This window comes from Protopterus annectens, chromosome 1.part0 (assembly GCF_019279795.1).
Source record: "Protopterus annectens isolate FY-2018-M chromosome 1.part0, PAN1.0, whole genome shotgun sequence".
In the NCBI taxonomy this organism is placed as follows: Eukaryota; Metazoa; Chordata; order Ceratodontiformes; family Protopteridae; genus Protopterus; species Protopterus annectens.
Window position 1 is genome coordinate 1,891,705,360 of NC_056725.1, and position 19,763 is coordinate 1,891,725,122.

A 19,763-nucleotide genomic window follows, 5' to 3' on the forward strand; every position below is an offset into this window, starting at 1 on the left:
TATATATGTGTGTACTGATTGTAACATTGTCGCCTCACAGTAAGATGTTGTCCTGTTCGATTCTCAGCTAGAGCGTCTTCTGTGTGGAGACATGCGTGAATGGGTGTACCTTCATTGAAGGTTGTGCATCAGGGCCAGCAACTCGGCACGTAAAAATCTACTGCCAATCATTAGTGGACCGGAGTTCCACTGAAGCGACCCCTAACTGGGAAAAGCCGAAAGACACAACAACAACAACTGATGAAAGCTTTATGCTGAAACCAATATGCTTTATCACCCTTTAGGTGTTAGCTTTTTTGTATATTCACGCATGGGTATTCATGCCCACATAGTTTTGCATAAAAAGTTCTTTCGGTCGAATCTAGTGCTAGCCTATTTGTTTTTTTGGATTTACATGCTTTAGTTGGGCCGTGCACTTTGCTGTACATGCGTGGGACTTGTTGTTACTGTTTCCAACATGGCTCCTCTCTCCCTGCACTGTTGGTGGTTCTGCATTTGAGATAGTGTTTGTTAATGCAGGAATTTGCTTATTTAGCTTTGGAACATCATTTTGGGCTATTTACTCATCTACAAATTTGAATCTGATATTTGGTGCACTACAACTGGAATTATAGACATACATTATCAGTGATTGGCAGGTAGTGTTCTTGGGGCTGAAACACATTTCGTTTGGGACTGGATGTTTGCTAATTGTGGTTATTGAAGTAAAGGCGATTTACAGCAGATAAAACTGTTTGCAGTGGTGTTTTGGGGCTCAGCAATTTTGTTTTTTGGAATATATTGGCTATTGGGCACACTACTATTGCGGGTTGCTGTATGTTCTAGTTTGGGCCTCATCTTACAACTCCTACTGTATATCTATGTTTAATTTTTATCTGCTTGGCCATACCGATTTCCACATTTGTGTTTCTGGACATTTGTTGAATATTTGGGAACATTATAGTGCGTCACAATTCATACTGGCTTTTACCTCAAAACTTTTTAGCCATTTTCAATGTGGAGAATGGCATCTACATTATCAGCGACTGGCAGGCATTGCTTTCAGGACTGAAATACATTTCATCTGGGACTGGATGTTTGCGATTATTGAAGGAAACGTGATTTACAACATATAAAACTGCAGTGGTGTTTTGGGACTCAACAATTTCACATTTTGAGGACATATTTGTTATCGGGCATACTATCAGTGTTGAGACTCATTCTACAATTGCTTATGGACATCCATGTTATATTTTTTCGTCTGTTTGGGTATAGCGGTTTTCACATTTGTGCTTTATGGACATTTAACATTATATTGGGCCATAATATATACTGGCTTTTGCCTCATACTTTGTATAATTTTCAATGTTCTTTTATATGATTATGAATGATGTTGGTGTGAACTAACTAAATGGCTTACATATGAATGTTGATATTATTATAAGGGGCTATATGATCCTAACAACTATTGTCTGTCTATCTTTAAGAAATGTGGGTATTTGGAAGTATTTTTTTAGCTGCCATACACATTCATGGTAAAAAAATTTTTGGGTTTATTTTTTGCAATGTCCATTGATGCATGATTGTGAACAATGTTGGTGGGAACGTATTAGATGAGTCTCATTTTAACATGATTACTGCTATGAAGTGATTTTTGGGGGCTATATTATATCAATAGCTATTGCTTGTGTTTACATTTTCACAAATGTGGGTTATTTGGCGACATATTTTGGATATATAGGTTCCCTTTTATACAAATGAATGGTTTGGTTTGGGATTTATCTATGCTATATTAATAATGTTTGCGCATACTTTATAAATATTAGATACACCAGTCATTCATGATATTGGGGTTGGGTTATATGCTGACTTATTTTGGATATTGCAATGCATAGAAACAGTGTGTTTAGGTAACAAAGTCTGGTTTGACTTGTAGCCTTTGTGTATTTCTCTCTCATTTTACCACTAATAGTGTTTAGTTTAGAAATTATTGGTTTATGGATGGGCTCTAATTTTTAGGGGCTCATTAAAATCATATATATAAAATTATTTTTTGTTATATATTAACTGATTTGGCTGTTTTATTGGATGTAGATGTGAAGGCTGACATCTGGAAGTGCTGGTGGATGTATGGCTCTACAATGGAGTGCTATTACAGCTTGTGTTTAGAAATTCATGAATAATTTCATGGTTGCATGAAATGTTTATTCAAAAGCTGGAAGATGAAGTGAATGCTAACACCCTATACCTTTTGGAGTATACACATAAAGATTATTTTTTGGCACTCTAAAGATTATTTTTTCTTTTAAGAACAATTTGAACAAAAATTTGGTATATAACAATACACTCTTTAGATATGTTTGGTTACTCTGTTAGGTTTTTATAATAATTTTGTTATGGATAGTTGGTATATTGACATAGGGTATATGAGGGCTTCAATTTTCAAGCTTTACAGGGGTTTCAAATATTTTATTTGAAACTGAATGTTTTGATTTTTGTGTGTTGCATTCCAAATTAGTCAGTTGTTTTTGGAGTTAGTGTCCTATATTGTTTGTAAGTTTAGATTTTTTGGTCATTATAAGAGTGGTAACACGGATTTGACCAATATTATTCATGGCCTTTTGGCTGACAGAGATGATATAAAAAATGTTGATGCTTGCATATCATCAACCAAAGAGGGAGTTGAGGATTCAGTCCAGTCTGACTCCTGTAAAGACCTTTTTACTAAATTAACTAATGAGATGAAAGAAATGTAAATTCAGATTTGGCATCTTAGATTATTTAAAGCATATTCAAACAACAACATTACCCCATGTGGCTTGAGAGTCAGGACACAACCTTTTGTTAAGGGGGTGGATGAAACTTTATTAACTCAATGGCAACAAGTACAACATTCATCTTCTATGAGTTTTGTAAAGATTTTGATAGCATTTTATGAACACAGAATCACATCCTTGACTGGAAACATAGGTGAATTATGCACTAAGTTGTAAGAATATAAAAATCATTATATGTATCAAGAACAGGTTTTCCTACTCTCAGGATGTTTGATACAGTTAGAACAGGATTTAAAAGCTAGAATGGTTAAGGAGTTTCAGAGAGATGTCAGAGAATATTACACAGGTAAACCATTTGCACTTAAGAAAACAGTTCAGTTTATTAATGACAAATCAGGCCCACTCCAGCCGAATTTTAAAAGAAAAAGAAAGAGATCTATACTGACAAATACCAGATCTACATATGATACATCAGGGGATGAAATTTCTTCCAACACAGATAGTGAAGAACAGTCTTGCAAAGTTCTCCACCTGTCAAAAAGGGTAATGTGAATTTCCCTTTAGGAGATCCAGGTGGGGAGGGAGGAAACAGGAACAAGTTTGGAAGCCATGTTGGCAGTGGTAACACACAGATAGACAGATGACTGTTTGAAGGTCATAACATTTCATCAGTGGAACTCACACAAGTAGAACAGAAATTGTTGAATAAAGGTATGAGTTTTGTCCCCATGTTTATGGTGTCAGAATTTTCTTTTGCACAAGATGTCATTGATTTCTGTTGCAAATTAAATTTAAAATTATATTTTGCAGATTCTGAGCCATATATTGAAAATCTAAAGAATTTCAGGTTTAGGACTTCCGATTTTGTACCTCCCATGAACAAAAATGTAGCTATTTTTCAAAATTTGGTGTTGAAAGAGTTACATTTTTCGAATATCAGAAAGGTAGAATATTTTCAGGACAATATTACTAGGGAGGAACGCACGGCTTTATGTAGTTTGAGTAAAAATAAGGATGTAGTTATTAACTAGGCGAATAAAGGGGAAGCAGTGCTCATCTAGGATTGGCATATGTATCATAATGAAGCCATTTGTCAACTTTCAGATCAGCAATATTACCAACGTATGGATCTGGATCCTACTAATATTTTCAAAGCTGAAATGGATAATTTTTTGACTTTGGCTTGTGAAGAAGGCATTATATCCTAGCATGATAAATACCATCTTATGATATTGAATCCTGCCAAGTAAAATTTTTATATGCTACCCAAAATACATAAAAATTATGAAAAACCTCTGGGTAGACCCATAGTGTCATGGCAAAGCTCCTTAATGGAACCTCTATTTGAATATTTGATGAAATATTTGAAACCATTATTGACACGTTAGAGCATTGATTCAAGACACTACACAATTTCTAAATATTATAAATAACATACAGTTGGAAAAGGGTTGAATATTGTGCAGTTTAGATGTCAGCGCACTTTATACACATATTCCACATTGGGCTGGTTTATTAGCACTGGATTTTTGGCTTTCTCAAGTCCCCCTTTAACCACCTGGATTTAATACATTTTTTTTGTGCTTAACAGAGCACGTGCTTAATAAAAATGTTTTTTATTTTGATAATGTTTGTTATTTACAACTCAAGGGCACTGCGATGGGAGCGTCTTTTGCTCCCATTTATGCAGACTTGTTCATGGGCTATATTGAACATTATTTAATCTATATGAACCATAATTTATTTTTGGGGGAAATACATATCTGGTGTCATTATTTAGACAATTGTTGGCTAATATGGAGGTCAGATGAGCATTATTTATTTGAATTAATTGAGTATCTTAACAAAAATAAATGGGGAATCCAATTTGCATTAAATTACCATTAGAAGAGTGTGACTTTCTTAGATGTAGAGGTTAAAGTGCTAGAAGATGGTACATTAAGTAGTAATGGTTATAGGAAATATCTCCAGTTTAATAATTTGCTATATGCCTCTAGTTGTCACCCTCCCCATGTTATTAAGAATATCCCTATGTCTCAGTTTTTAAGACTAAAATGAATATGCTCTACTGCGGAAAGTTATAATATTCAAACAGGTGATATGACCCGCAGATTTTATAATCAAGGTTATCGGAAATATGATGTTGATTTAGCCAGGAAGAAGGTCCATGAAATCAATAGACAACAAACTATTTTATATAAAGACAAATGTTCTAGATCTGACTCTTATCTTAGATTTATTATGGAATTTGGGGGCAATACCAGACACCTACAAGAGATCATACATAAACATTGCAATATTTTAAATATGGAGGAGAGATTGTCTCAGTTTTTGCCTTCTAGATGCAGGTTTGGATATAGAAAAGGAAAAAAAAACTTGGGTGGGGGCTGGTTCAACCATTACAAAAAGGGCAAGATGGTATATAAAAGTTTGCAAACTACATTATCAGGAAGACCAGTTTTCCATGTGGATACTGCAGATATTGCAGTATGGTCCCCAAAAACAAAGTTCATTCATCTCCTTTAATTGTCCTAAATTATATGACATAACTGTTTTTGGAAACTGTAGTAGCGATTAGTAGATTTATTTGATAAATTGCACCTGTCCTGCCTTTTATGTTAGGCAGACTTCAGGCCCATTCAAACTTAGAATATCAGAACAAATGAGTGACATTAAATGTCATAGAAATACAAAAGCTTTATATAAACATCAGGTATTACATCCTTCTGCTAGGTTTATATTTACAGTTATAGATAGAATATATAAGCCAAACACTTCTTCAGAAAACTTACATTCCTTTTTGGATTATAAAGAAAAAATGTGGATAATCACATTAGGTGGCCTATTTTCTCCAGGACTCAATGAACAATTGTGATTGGATAATTGTGTGGTGCCTTATCTGATTGTGGTGTGTGTGTGTATATATATATATATATATATATATATATATATATATATATATATATATATATATATATATATGTATACACACACATATATATATACACACATATATATATATATATATATATATATATATATATATATACATATATGGGTCTACTATACATAAGCGAATTCCCATAATACCGACATTTAAAATACCGAGACCATAACACCGAAATTCCACATGCACAAAAATTCTAAACACCGACTTTGAAATCAACGACATTCATAATCCCAACATATATAACCATAGGATGGTATACAATCACATAGTTGATTGCACTTTGTGCGATTAACGTATGTGCATAAATCAAGTAGCAGAACCACTAGTGCGAGTACTATATTGTCAAACCTTACAATAGCAAACAGCCGCTATAGCAAGGTTTGACAGTGTAGTGCAGATCGCACTATAGTGGGGATTGGGAAATGTACCCTTTCCTCAGTGTAGTATGATCTCGGAGTTTGTATATATAAGTAGGGGGTGCAGGAGGGCTTGTCCCCCAGCAAAACATGTTAAAATATGTTTAGCAGCTATGAGCATTTCAGTGAAGTTAAAATGTTCGGCATTCGACTTCACTGAAATGCTCAGTTTGGCATTTACTGTGGTCGATGTTGTGATTTCTGAACATTTTCTTCGGATATCTGCACTTTCGGCTACAGTAGTGTCGAACATGTGATAGTAAACTCATAGAACATATGTAGCAGATCCTGTCAGTGTCCGCAACACACCATAAATCAACCCAATATGCTCCTGTAAGGACTCCAGCTCTATGCAGTAGTGTGCATGAACATCAAGATATTCTCACAGTCTCAATAAATGTTGTGAAAATGCCTACACACTGCCATAACATTATGCATGAACTGTATACTGCCGGAACTGATTAAACTACACATCACTTCCTACTTGATGTAGTCTGTACCACTCCTGTATTCATAATTGCTAAGGCATGCAAACATGGTAGGAATGCATTATGTCAGCAGTTAGGCACATTGAAATACACCTTTCCTCCAAGAAGCAGTACTGTAGTACACATAGGTGAATAGCAATATAAATACAGCAACGGTACCATGTATAAGGGATATAGTTTCCCCACTCCAAATACAAAGCAGCATATCAGAAAGCCATGAACAGAGTTAATGAGGCTGCATAATGTCAACATCTTAACACAATGTACACCACTCTCCTGTCCAACTATGTCTTTCGCAGTCGTATGCAGTGCAATGATAACATAAGGCACACAACGTTTCACTCATTACCAGTAGATAAACATACCATCACCACATGCATTACACATCATCACTTCACATGTTAACAACTGTTCCATTAGTACCTGCATCACCCATGTGAACTCCAGATGACATACACATTCCAATGATACCTGCGTAACTCCCATCAAATGCACAAACTATACCATGTGCCATTACTGAGTGCTTCACTCCATGGTCTCTACCAGTAGACAACAGGACATACTTAGCGAGCTGTACAGAAGACAGCTACATTTTCAATAACTTTGCTATGAACTTTACGAATTCTATGGCAGAGTAACACTTCTTATTACCCAACACTCTTAGAAATTGTTCATGCCTTATAATTAGCTTTCTCTTCTTGGGGGAAGGAGGACATCCAATCGACATTCGAACCTTAAGTTCATCTACATGGTCCTGTTCTTTCACCAATGCTGAAATGAGCACACTTACATTGGTACCTCTGGTACCCAACAAACACTTCAATCACATATGCCAGGCTTCTACTGAGTTCTGTGTACGAGGAAGGAATAGCTGATTTAACTCATACGCATTCCATAAAACAATGGAAAATAATGGTGGGAACTGGACAGATAAGGAAGTACATGTATTAAACTTCCACAGTTTACCACAGATGTACTAGTCTACAAAACATTTTAAGAGCTCTTTACCTTCTATCGGAAATGTTTCTTTCAGTACTTGGAACGTGCTTTACACCTCACATTCTTTGATAAATGCAAGAGCAGCTAAACACTTAACAGATAATTGAAATGCTGGATCCCTGTTATATAAGAATGCCAATCCCAAAGCCTGCACCTTCCTCCACAGATTCTGCCCAAAATGGAAGAGGCATCCGTTAGACTGGGCACCGGGAACATTAAGCCGCACACTCTTTACTGCAGCAATCTCAAAGTCACAGAGGATGTATTTTATATCAACCTGAAATCCATGCTCACTCAGTAGATGAAACAAGCAATGCCACATACAATTATAAGCCTTTAGTGATTTTTTTAGACATGAGGCAATATACTAGCAGTACTGCCTTGCTGTATGTACCATACTTAACTAAGCCACGTAAGCTGTACAATTATTGACAGGTTATAGCTTTAGTGAAGAATGTTCCATCCATTAACCAAATGCTTGCTCGACTCACATCATACAAGTTATTCAGTGTTGTGAATAGTAGCACTGTGTTATCTGTGGCAGGATTGTTCATATATTTGCTTATAAAACATCTTGTCTTTAATGGAAACATGTCAAAGTCTATGTTGTGCAAAGTAAGTGCTCCATTACTATCTGTCATGCACATTTTGCATCTCACATGACCTATCTGTTGTAACAGGACTTTCCTATTGGGTAGGCTATGTATGGTGTCTAGAGAAGTCGATGCTATTGCATTCTGCACAAGTAAACATGGTGTGTCTCGGCTGTATTCAGCTCTACCTTTCAACTGATGACACACACTATATTTCTCAACTTCTCCTGGATCGCCTACATGATGGTGACCTATAGACTTTTCTAACCTATCACCAGTGGGAAGCAAAGTTGTCACAGCCTGACCACTTTTGCGAGCATTTATACTTACAGCCCCAATACCGTCTGGAATCCCTGTAATATTCCAAATAGTACAAATACCCAATTACCAACATTTCCTTACTTTTTTGTGATGCTATCATTCTATAAATCTGTCCGATAACTCTAGGTACTTCCTGTTGCATGTCAGCTATGTTTGCTTCAGTACATGGTACAAAGTTTTAAGGGTACAGACCCTCCTTTTATAGTCCTCTCAGCAGTGTTAAAGACTAATGTATTATCACCATTACTTGTCGAGTATGTGGGATTCGTGCATGTGGAATTTCGGTGTTATGGTCTCAGTATTTTACACGTTGGTATTATGGGATTTTGCTTATGTTAAGTGGACCCATATATATATATATATATATATATATATATATATATATATATATATATATTTATAGATAGATATAGATATATACTGATTGTAACATTAATTGTTATACAGCACTGATGAAGGCTTTATGATGAAACCAGTATGCTTTATCACCCTTTGGGTGTTAGTTTTTTTGTATATTCATGCCCACATATTTTTGCATTAAAAGTTCTTTTGGTGGAATCTAGTGCTGGCCTATTTGTTTTTTTGGATTTTCTCTCTAAATATACCATAAGCCTGCTTTTCTCTCACTTCATATTGCAATTCCTGTTTGTATTATACTAACTTACCTTTAATTTAACTTTAAATGGGCTAAATTTTCTCTAACTGCTAAATCCCTGTCATGTAACTTGTAAGTACACTTAACCAATGTTTTCATATTATGTCTAATTTGGTAGAATTAATTAAACTGTATTTGTTTTTGTATTACTTTAATGACTGTATAATTATAAATGTTATAATTTTTTTTAATACTTTGGGGACTTTCTCCCAGAGCCTGGGCTGAAAATGGGCTGCTACCCAGTTAGACTTTCCTGGTAAACCAATGTCAATAAAAAAAATAAATAAGTCATTGGTCTTAAATTGAGCATATCAAAATATCTGTTTCATTTTTTTATTTTTTTGGAGGGGGGTTCAAAGAAATGTAGAGATTTCTACAAAAAAAGTCAGTTGCATTAAGTAGGACTTTCTGACTACTGTTGTTACATGATGATCAAAACAGAGGGCATTATCAACCCAGGTTCCAAGGTCTCTAACATTTTCATTTTGGACAGGAGTATTGTTGGAGAGGTAGTCTACCAAATATGACAATATTGCAGAAATAAGACATTTTAGTAAGACAAACCTATCATTTGCTACAAGAAGCTACACACAGGGTAAATGCTCCATTTGATAATATTTTCAGACTAGCAAATAATTAAATGTGCATGCTGTAAAAGTTGGTCAATTAAGTACATTAGAAGAAAAAACAACTGCCAGCAGCAGTAAATATTACTAATCACAAGTCCAGTTATGGTGCAGTTAATTCTTGTATGTGGACTGTAGATCACAGAAAGAAGAAATCGTAATTCTTTCATTCATGCCACACACACACACACACACACACACACACACACACACACACACACACACACACACAATAGAAAATCATATAATTATGACTTTTAAAGGTAAGAAACTTAAACTTCAAAAAGGTTATGACGAATCAATAAAGATGATCTGAAGTCTTTAAGCCACTTACTTCAACAACTCAAGCTTGTGTCACAGTTTCATTAATATAACAGCTTGACTTAGCAAGTCCTCATTTGACAGCTGCTTGCTTCATATATGTGGAAAAACCTTAATGTACATATGTGGGCTTTTACTGAGTGGTCCAATCTTGCAGCCTACTGAAGAAATAGCGAGATAGGTTTTAAGCTGCCTGCCGGTGGCCACTCTACTTCAGAGTAAGAATATTAAAGTGAGTACAAGAGTGCGGTGGGGGGGCTTCCTTGGAAAAATTATTATGTTGTAATGTTAACATTGCTTGTGTAAGAAAAAAGTTAAGCACATGTGATATACATTTGTATATACTTGGGCTTATTATAAACAAGCTTTTGTCCCCCGACTGTTGGTGATCCAAACTCAGAAGAGTCAAGAAGATATGGTCTCTGAAACACCAGCAAGGTTAATGTAAGTCAGTTAAACAATTAAGATGATCTGCAATTAAATGGACTAGGTATTACAAAATGCTGGGGAGTAAATATATAACAAATATCTCGCGAAGAACTGCTGCCATTATTGAGTACCTTTTTGTAGGTGAAGTATTTCCAGATTCATCCATATTTATAATATCTAACAACGGGATACGTGTAAATTCTTGACTAATCTCATCGGGAATTTTGCCTTCCATTCCCCAGTAGTAATCACGGAGAAGCCTACAGGTGTTTTGAAAACGATCTACTTCCACCTGAGAAAAACAAACAAGCATCACAGTAACTTTGTTATTAATAAAAAAGTGTAGCAGAGAAGAAAACAGTTGAACACCACACATTAGATTACAAAACCATAAAGAAAAGTATTTTTTTTATTTTATTAATTTATTCTTTCTAAATTTTTGAACCAGATGATGCTGCTAAGCTACAAGTCCTTTCACAGGGGAGATCTGAGGTGTGCACAACTCCACATTAAATAATAAGCAATAATATTACATACATTAATTCCACAAAAGCTTAGAGAACCAGTACCAGAATTCAAATTACAAACAGTTAAAACAACAAAGAGAACTGGATGTAATACTCTGTGAACTAAGAACACCATTTAATAATAAAAATTAAAATAAGCTCGTTTGTCTCAAACAGAAAATACATAAGTCTTCATCAGATATAGTAACTTAACAAAGTGACCCTATATAAGTAATAAAAACAACTCATAATTCAAGATACATTTAACCAACTAATAAGATCTTAAAGTGACCTGTTATAGATTCATGGTTTCAGAAATTCTTACTAAAGTTACGGCCAAAGAAGACCATCAGGAAGCTCAACCACATCACCCAGTACTGATGGGAGACTAACATTTCCCACCATTAAACAGACTTTCTTCACATATCCCTGGTGAAAATTTTTGAATCTATAATAGCTTTTTAATAAAATGTCAGGCAACTTGACATTCATCGATATCACTTGGCTGCCACATTTCACAAACCAAAGGCAATGTCAATAAAATCCTCCTGCCAGATCACAATTAATCCAGTTTCTTATTTTAAAAGTAATTAAGAGGGGCATTATTATAGCCTTTTTTCCAGTCCACAGCTTATATTAATATATAATTAACTGTGGTTTTAGGCAAAGCTGCAGTAAATGCAAGTCAGCACCAGGAGTTTTCCAATTTGCAGTTACAGTAAAGACATGAGATTGCCATCAATACTGTATATACAATATAAAAAATATTAACAAATTCAAAGTTATTCTAGGAGAAGCATTTATGCCAGTTCCCCAAACTTGACACCGTTTCTACTACAGAACCACATGAATACTCTTTTGTTTCCCTTTAGAAAGATGAAATGGATCACTATGATATGTTTCTTTCCCATTAATTTGTATTTCCCATGGTAAGATTGGGAAGAGATGCATGAATCCTTAGTGCATATAACTGTATGTGCTTCAGCAAGAATAAAGTCCACCAGTGTTCCCCTGCATCTTTACCCTTAGAGTACGTTGACAGGAAATCAGAACTCAGCATCTTCTGTCTTGGTAGATCTGCAGTTTCTATTAACAGGGGAAGGTCAGTGTGCCAGCCAGCCTGTAATAAGATTTTTCTTTGCCACCTTGTACAACCGTCCCACAACCCCATCACTAAAATTGCTTGATTTATAAATCCTTGCTATATGTTTGGATTACACACAGGTTCATTCACAAAACATTACTAAATGAAATGCTGAACCAATGTACTATGTCTGGTTAAAATAACTGATGCCTTCCCGATGTTGTTTTTAGTCCCTGTCAGTCACTCATCTTGGAACAAGACATTACTAAAGAAAACAGGTTCTTTGGGGTACAGACATCCAGTGGTTTCCAATAAAGAGTTAAGCATATACTGCTTTCTGAGTTTTGTGCTGCCCTGGGAAGTTATCAGTTCCTTTCTTTCCAGTAGCAATCCTACTTTTTTCTGCTGTTCATCTGCATTGCTGACAGTGACTTTCATTTGCTTATCAGGAAAGCCCGACTTGGAATGAAGCCAATTTTTAGCAGAGGCCCAGGGAGAAACGATTCAGACATATGTCTTTGCAACATGGGAGAAAACGGGAGTACACAAACACAGGGAGGACATGCAGACTCCACAGAGAAGGCACTCCAGCCGAGAACTGAACCGAAGAACCTCTTGCTGTGAGGTGACAACGCTACCGCTGCATCAACTGTGCTTTATTCTCAGTAATACAGTTCATGCACCATTGGCAATGCCTTCTCAGCAAAAGGGTATTGATTCAGTTTAGTCTAGGATATTTGGCTAGCATCCAGTTTCCTGAATGGACAAGAAGCCAAAGAATTAGCTAAATGTCCATTCAGGAAACTTGTATAATGTATTATGTTTCTGGAAGGGATAAAGACCTCAAGAACAGAGATGAGCCCACTATTATACTGTTGCTTGTTAAAGTCATTTCTTGGGTTGTTGGACCTCATGGTAGCTATTCTCAGTTTGTTAATGTGGGCATTGATGTCACCACTGTAGACAGCATAGAAGTTAATTAAGACACTTCTGCAGTAATGCTTGTAATAGTTCTCACATTATTACTGAGTGTATTAAAATTACCAAGGATGTGGTTAGCATAGAAACAGGAAACAGTACTAAGTTTGGTAATAGCAACAAGATTAGCACTTGAGATTCTCCTAGCAAAGGCAATGCTGTCTTCCTGAGCAACAATATTATGACAGCAGCCATATCTCCACTCCGGCTGTTTCTGTTTGATAATATTCTGACACTGAACAAGATGTTTGCTGTCCTTATCTACCATTCCTCCCCAAAAAATCCCTATCTTACTTATATGAACATTAGACAGACTGACTTATAAGGGTTTTTTATTACATCAAATCACTGGGTTTCTTATGGGGCTTTTTAGCAACTCATGAAAGAAGTGGGAATGCCTGGAAAGCTTTTAGCAGGCCTTAGAAGTCAAAGGTGAGAGCAACTGGTTGCCTACAATACTGTTTCCATAGCATTTCATGCTATTCTTTGCTTCACATTTTGAGTATTGAGTATTTAACACTAGTTTGCCAAATGTTTTGCTACATTCTGTGGCTATGTAGTTGGCTGTCAACTGTCTTAAAAATCTTTGTGCTTTTACCTTTGTGACTTCACAGAAACCAAGAACAGCATCAAGAAAGCATCACTCATTCTGACCAGGAATACTACTTTTGTTCAGCATTTCAGTTACTGCTGTTTTGTAAATAAGCTATCTACTTAATTTAGAGAACATGTATCACAAATATCTGAACTAGTGTCTTCCAGAACAGTAATATAGCAAGTCATGCAACAAGTTTTTTTAAGGCAGTGTGCATGGTGCTTTACCAGTGGAGTGGCTGGTTCCTGTGTCTGCTGCCTGGAATGGATGTTTTGCTTTGTTTAGCCAGTGAGGAATGGTTTGCTTTGGGCTGGTTTACTCTGGATGTGGTTTCTAGTCTTTGTGAGATTTCTTCGAGACTGGGGACACTACAGTTGTGTAAGTAAACTTACCATAAAAGTAGATGTTTGAATGATCACTGCTGCTATAGCCTTAGCTATATGGATTATACCGTGACAACAGTATAATAGCCAACCAGCTTTCAAAGCTTCAGGGCACATTCCACCCACACAAACCATTAGGCAGTTTGAGCTGAGCTGCCTAAAAGGACAAGTATGGGTGCCAACTGAGAAAAGGATGCTGAGCCATGAGATGATATATCTACGGGTAAAAATATATATATACATACTCTGGCAAAATCAAAAAATAAAAAGGAGGATGGAGGGAGAGAGTGAATACTGCAGCAGTGATCATTTGAATATCTACTGTTAGGATAAGCTTACTTAGATAACTATATTATGTTCATCATACTGATCATGGCTACAGCAGCCTTAGCTATATGGGTAAATGGCTCTAGCTTACTAGATTTGGGAGGTAATAATGGGAAGGGTCCAACAGCTCCTGAAGAATGGTCCAATCAAAGCCTACTTCAGACCTAGAGAAGGAATCAAGTTTGTGGCACACATGTGCATGGAAGACTAAGATGCTGCTTCTAGAATACTTCTAGAATACAACCCTTTCCAAAAATCCATATATGAAGCCAAGGTCCTGGCAGAGTGGGCCTTGACCCTGCCTGGAATAGTTTTGTTATGGTGAGAAAAGCAAAAGTTAATAGCCTAAGACAACCATTTAGAAAAAGTCTGTTTTGACACAAGTTGCCCTTTCATTTAACTTTCAAAAGAAATTGATCTGAAGATCTGAATGATTTAGTTCTGTTAAGATAGTACCTGAGTCGTCATTGGATATCCAAGGTATGGAGTATACTGGAGACCTGGATTTAAGGAAATTTGTCTCCACCAAGTGATTTCTTTTCTGAAAAATTTCAGAAATTAGATTTGAAAAAAATAATGGGTGTTGTTACTGGAACCAAAGAGACTTCAGGTACGAATGGACCTTTCTCATTGGGAGTCTTGCCAGGTATATTGTGAGAATCGTAGGTGCCATGAGACCTGAAATTCTGATGTATTCCCTCAAGTCTAAGTGGAAAACCTTAGAAACAGATGTAAGTATAAATCTATTTTTTCCTGTGGAAGAAAAACTGTTTCAAATATTGTGTCTAGTAGACACCCCAGGAACACAATTCTGTGTGAAAGAGTCAAAAAAGACTTTTTGAATGTTCTCTTGGAAACCCAGTGAAGAAGAATTTGGTGTTATGTTTTTTTTTTCTTCTTTTTTTTTTTTTTGAAATGAGAGGAAATTAGGAAAACAAATAATTAAACTGGATACATCTGAAGGAAACAAATAAAAAATGTTTAGCAAAAAGCTAAGGAAAACACTTATTGTATGAAGAATACCAGAGCCCTGGCATTCCATGTCCTTCTGGATCAAGTGGCAAACTAGATCTGAATTACTTTGGGGAACTGAAGGAATTACGGGCAGGGGAGGAGTTCAAGCACTGGATCCAAGCTTCTGAAAAAGCACCAAGGTTGTATCTTGTCAGATCGAATAACCCAAGGGTTGAATCAGATGGAAACCCAGTGAAGAAGAATTTGGTGTTATGTTTTTGAAATGAGAGGAAATTAGGAAAACAAATAATTAAACTGGATACATCTGAAGGAAACAAATAAAAAATGTTTAGCAAAAAGCTAAGGAAAACACTTATTGTATGAAGAATACCAGAGCCCTGGCATTCCATGTCCTTCTGGATCAAGTGGCAAACTAGATCTGAATTACTTTGGGGAACTGAAGGAATTCACGGCAGGGGAGGAGTTCAAGCACTGGATCCAAGCTTCTGAAAAGCACCGAGGTTGTATCTTGTCAGATCGAATAACCCAAGGGTTGAATCAGATGGAAACCCAGTGAAGAAGAATTTGGTGTTATGTTTTTGAAATCAGAGGAAATTAGGAAAACAAATAATTAAACTGGATACATCTGAAGGAAACAAATAAAAAATGTTTAGCAAAAAGCTAAGGAAAACACTTATTGTATGAAGAATACCAGAGCCCTGGCATTCCATGTCCTTCTGGATCAAGTGGCAAACTAGATCTGAATTACTTTGGGGAACTGAAGGAATTACGGGCAGGGGAGGAGTTCAAGCACTGGATCCAAGCTTCTGAAAAAGCACCAAGGTTGTATCTTGTCAGATCGAATAACCCAAGGGTTGAATCAGATGAAAACAGGCATTGGATCTGGAGTAAAACACTTTGTGAACACACCTGATGCAGTGGAAAAGGTAAGACATAGAGCTGATAATGTGATTCAGACAAACAAAATCTTAAGGAATTCCTTGAAGTGTGGATGAATAGGGATGTGATGATAAGCATCTTTGAAATCTATTGTTACCAGGAAGCTTAAATGAGGAAGAAGGAGAAACTGGTTGGGAAGTGACAGCATTTTGAACTTGGGTACTATCACAAAAAGGTTAGAAAAGAAAAATCTAGAACAGGCAAGTGCTTCCTTTCTTTGGCACTAAAAACATCCTTGAATAAAAACTTTTCCCAACTTGGGAAGAAGGAATATGCTCTATTACTCCTTGAAACAATATGTGTTGAAGGACGGGGAGAAAATAGCAAAGCCTGGTCAGGTGGATAAGGTATTAGACAATGGAAAGGAGGAATTTCCTCCCACTGCCATCTGTAATCTTAATGAACGATCTTCAAAAAAACATTTGTCTGTAACTATCTGTTGACAAAGAAAAAAGCGGTGATTCAGACTTTCTGGAATGGAAAATGGACTGCCAGGGTAGGAGGGTGTGACAAGTTCTCTTAAACAGTCATTCTGACTTATTGGACTGTCCTTGGATATAAGATGTTCCTGAATTCTTTTTTGAAACCCCAGCCTTTCCTTATTAAATATCTGTTTACCGGCATTTTGCTGAGACTGTTGCTTTTGTTTCTTGCCAAATTGGATTAAGGATTAGAAAAATTTTGGAGAGGAAGGCTGAAAAATCTTCGAGATTCATTGTATCAGCTTATCTCTCTCATCACAAATTTTTGAAAACCTCAGCAGCAGAGGGACCAAAAACTAAATCTCTATGTAAAGCAGAATTTAAAATATCATTTTTCACATCATCTGGGAGATTCTGAAAATGCAGCAAGGCAAACCTCCTCAAAACAGTACCAGTGGCCATAGTCCCTGAAGAAATATCAACACAGTCACACACACTCTATAAAGAATGAGTTGTGACCTGTAAAATGGAAGAAATTAATCCATTTAAAGTGTATTTTTCCTCACAAGAAGAAACTGCAGATAAAACAATTTTCATACTTTCACAATTAGTCAGAATAAACTTTACCGTATGAGCCTAACAATTCAAAATTCAGAAAATCTAAGTTGCAGAAGCATACACTTTTTCTCTTACTTATCAATAATCTTCCCATCCTTATCAGAAAGAGTAAGAGTGGCATTAACAACATGTTTAGTGGAATAGGATTAAATGCTGGGTCATGTTTGGGATGAGTATATAAAAACTTAAAAGACTGAGGAAATTTATCTATTTTACCTGCCTTTTAAGTGGCAGCTGGCTGACTATCAGGAACATTGCAGGCAGTAACACCCACATCCTCCAAAGCTGACAGAACTGGAGGAATGGGTGAAGGTTCTGAAAATTCCTTCATTAACAGCTCATATACTTTCTGAGGGACTAAGAAATCTTACAGTTCTCCCACTAAAACACTGGCACATTCTGAAAATAGTCTCAGAGAAAGAGAAACTACTACAGCGAGATTCAGAAACTGAGCTCTACTCTAAGTCAGAATCAGAAATCTGAGGAGAAAACCCTGTTTCTGTCCCTTCATCTTCTATCCAGATTCAGAATCTTGAATTTCTTCAATAAAAGAGGAAACCCTCTTTCTTTTATCAGAAACTACTTTATAAAAATAATCAATAGCATGAATTAAACCCTTAGCCAGATCCAGTGAACTACTCCTAAGGAAGTTTAAGAAGTAGTAGATATGTGTTTAGTTGTATGTTTTTTTTGACAGAAACTGGGTCTAACATTATTAATAGCAACAACAACTTCCCCACAGATGGGCACAATATTCTGTCAAAACAGGCTCTCCCTTGCCAGCTAAGGGGGTTCTAACAGCTGCAGAGAACATGGCTAACCCCTAGTCTATAGTTGCTATAGGTGCTACAGCAGAGGGATCCCAGCTAAAAGATGAGTGGTCTGCAGAGCTAGCTTTGGCCATAGCAGAGTAACATACCTGTGGCTGAGACAAACTGTTAGACTGCTGTAGTAGCAAAGGCTCTTTGCTAAGCTTTTTCTATTTTGTGGTTGGAAGAAGGACCGATTGTGGGACTGCAGCTTGTTCCATGGTGAAGCTGAAAATGGTGGCTCTTTCTCTGGGAAAACAAGCATCATAAGCTGGTAATAATTTAAAGCTTTAAAAAAAAATCAATATTTTTCAAATAAAAACACAGTAAAAAGCACTTTAATACACTTTTCCAGCCCCCAAAATAGTAAAATAAACATAACTTCTCCACATAAAAAATGATTTTCAACTACTTTAAACAACTTTTAAAACCAACGGGAAAAATGCATTCCTGTATAAAAGTATGGTTAAATCTTGTGACAGTCCATGAAACACAAACTCCTAATTAAAAAAAAAGGAAAGTACATTACAGTAATACATTTTTATCTGGAAGGTTTTTCCTCGAAGGAAACATATCCACCTAGCAAAAGAACAGCACAAGCTGAGTGTTGATCCTCAAAAGCCCACAGGGGACCACTCTGTTCAGCAGCAGGAAAGGTTTGTGGCATCCAAATCTTTCTTCTTAGGCAACTGAGCTCAAGTTGCCTAATAGTTTAGGTGTGTGGAAGATTTAGAAGCTGTCCAGTTGTTATATCCTTGGCAGGATATAATCCATATAGCCAAGGCTACTGCAGCAGTGATCAATATGCTGAACATATATGCATTTGCTACTGATATGCCTGTGGATTTGTCTACCACCCTTGTTGCATCCATTACTACTTTGTTTCTCTAGTCCAACAACATTATAATCTGCCTGACATTTGAACTGTGTGTGGTCTTTCCTAATTTTAGCAAATCAAAATACTGTCATTCTGATTTGACTGTTTTCGGTGCTTTATGATGTGGGAAAGTTTGGGACCTCCTGCATCTGAAGAAAAGAAGATTAAAACGTGGCAATATTCAGCAGTACATTTACAAGAATTAACCTTTCTTGATTCCTCCACAAACTTTAAGACTGCCTCTTATTTAGAGTGTTGTTGCATTGTATAGTATATCACAGTTTCAGTGAACTGTATTTTATTTCTCATTGTTTCATTTGTCATACTTTGCTGATACTGATGAAGGTAAAGGTCATCTAGCACTCTGTGTTGATCAACTAGAGCCAACAAATTACAGTGAGGATGGTTTTAGATTTCTCATTTCTCAAAGATGCTTTCCTCCCACTTACACAGACTAATTCTCTACAATTTGAAAGGGCTGAGCAACAGACAGATTTGTGGTAATGTACTCCTCTAATTCGAGTGGATGGTCTTTCAGGTTTCCAAGTATCTGACAAACAAGTCTGCCATTAACAGGTGATGGTATGACACAACAATTAACACATTCTATAAAGATGGATATCTGTGCCTAAACTCAGTCAAGTCCTTTTCACATGTTACATAGCTGAGTCGGTAACCTTAACTCTGAACCCTGGT

At 36.3% G+C, this 19,763-nt stretch overlaps 1 protein-coding gene across 1 annotated transcript in view; it reads right to left on the reverse strand.

The window, feature by feature from the left end:
* SPEF2 (sperm flagellar 2) overlaps positions 1-19,763 on the reverse strand; it is a 2,540,087-nt gene that overhangs the window by 1,150,142 nt on the left and 1,370,182 nt on the right. The window contains exon 18 of the mRNA XM_044069998.1: positions 10,686-10,846. Coding sequence (XP_043925933.1) covers positions 10,686-10,846 — 161 coding nt within the window. The remainder of the gene's footprint in view (positions 1-10,685; positions 10,847-19,763) is intronic.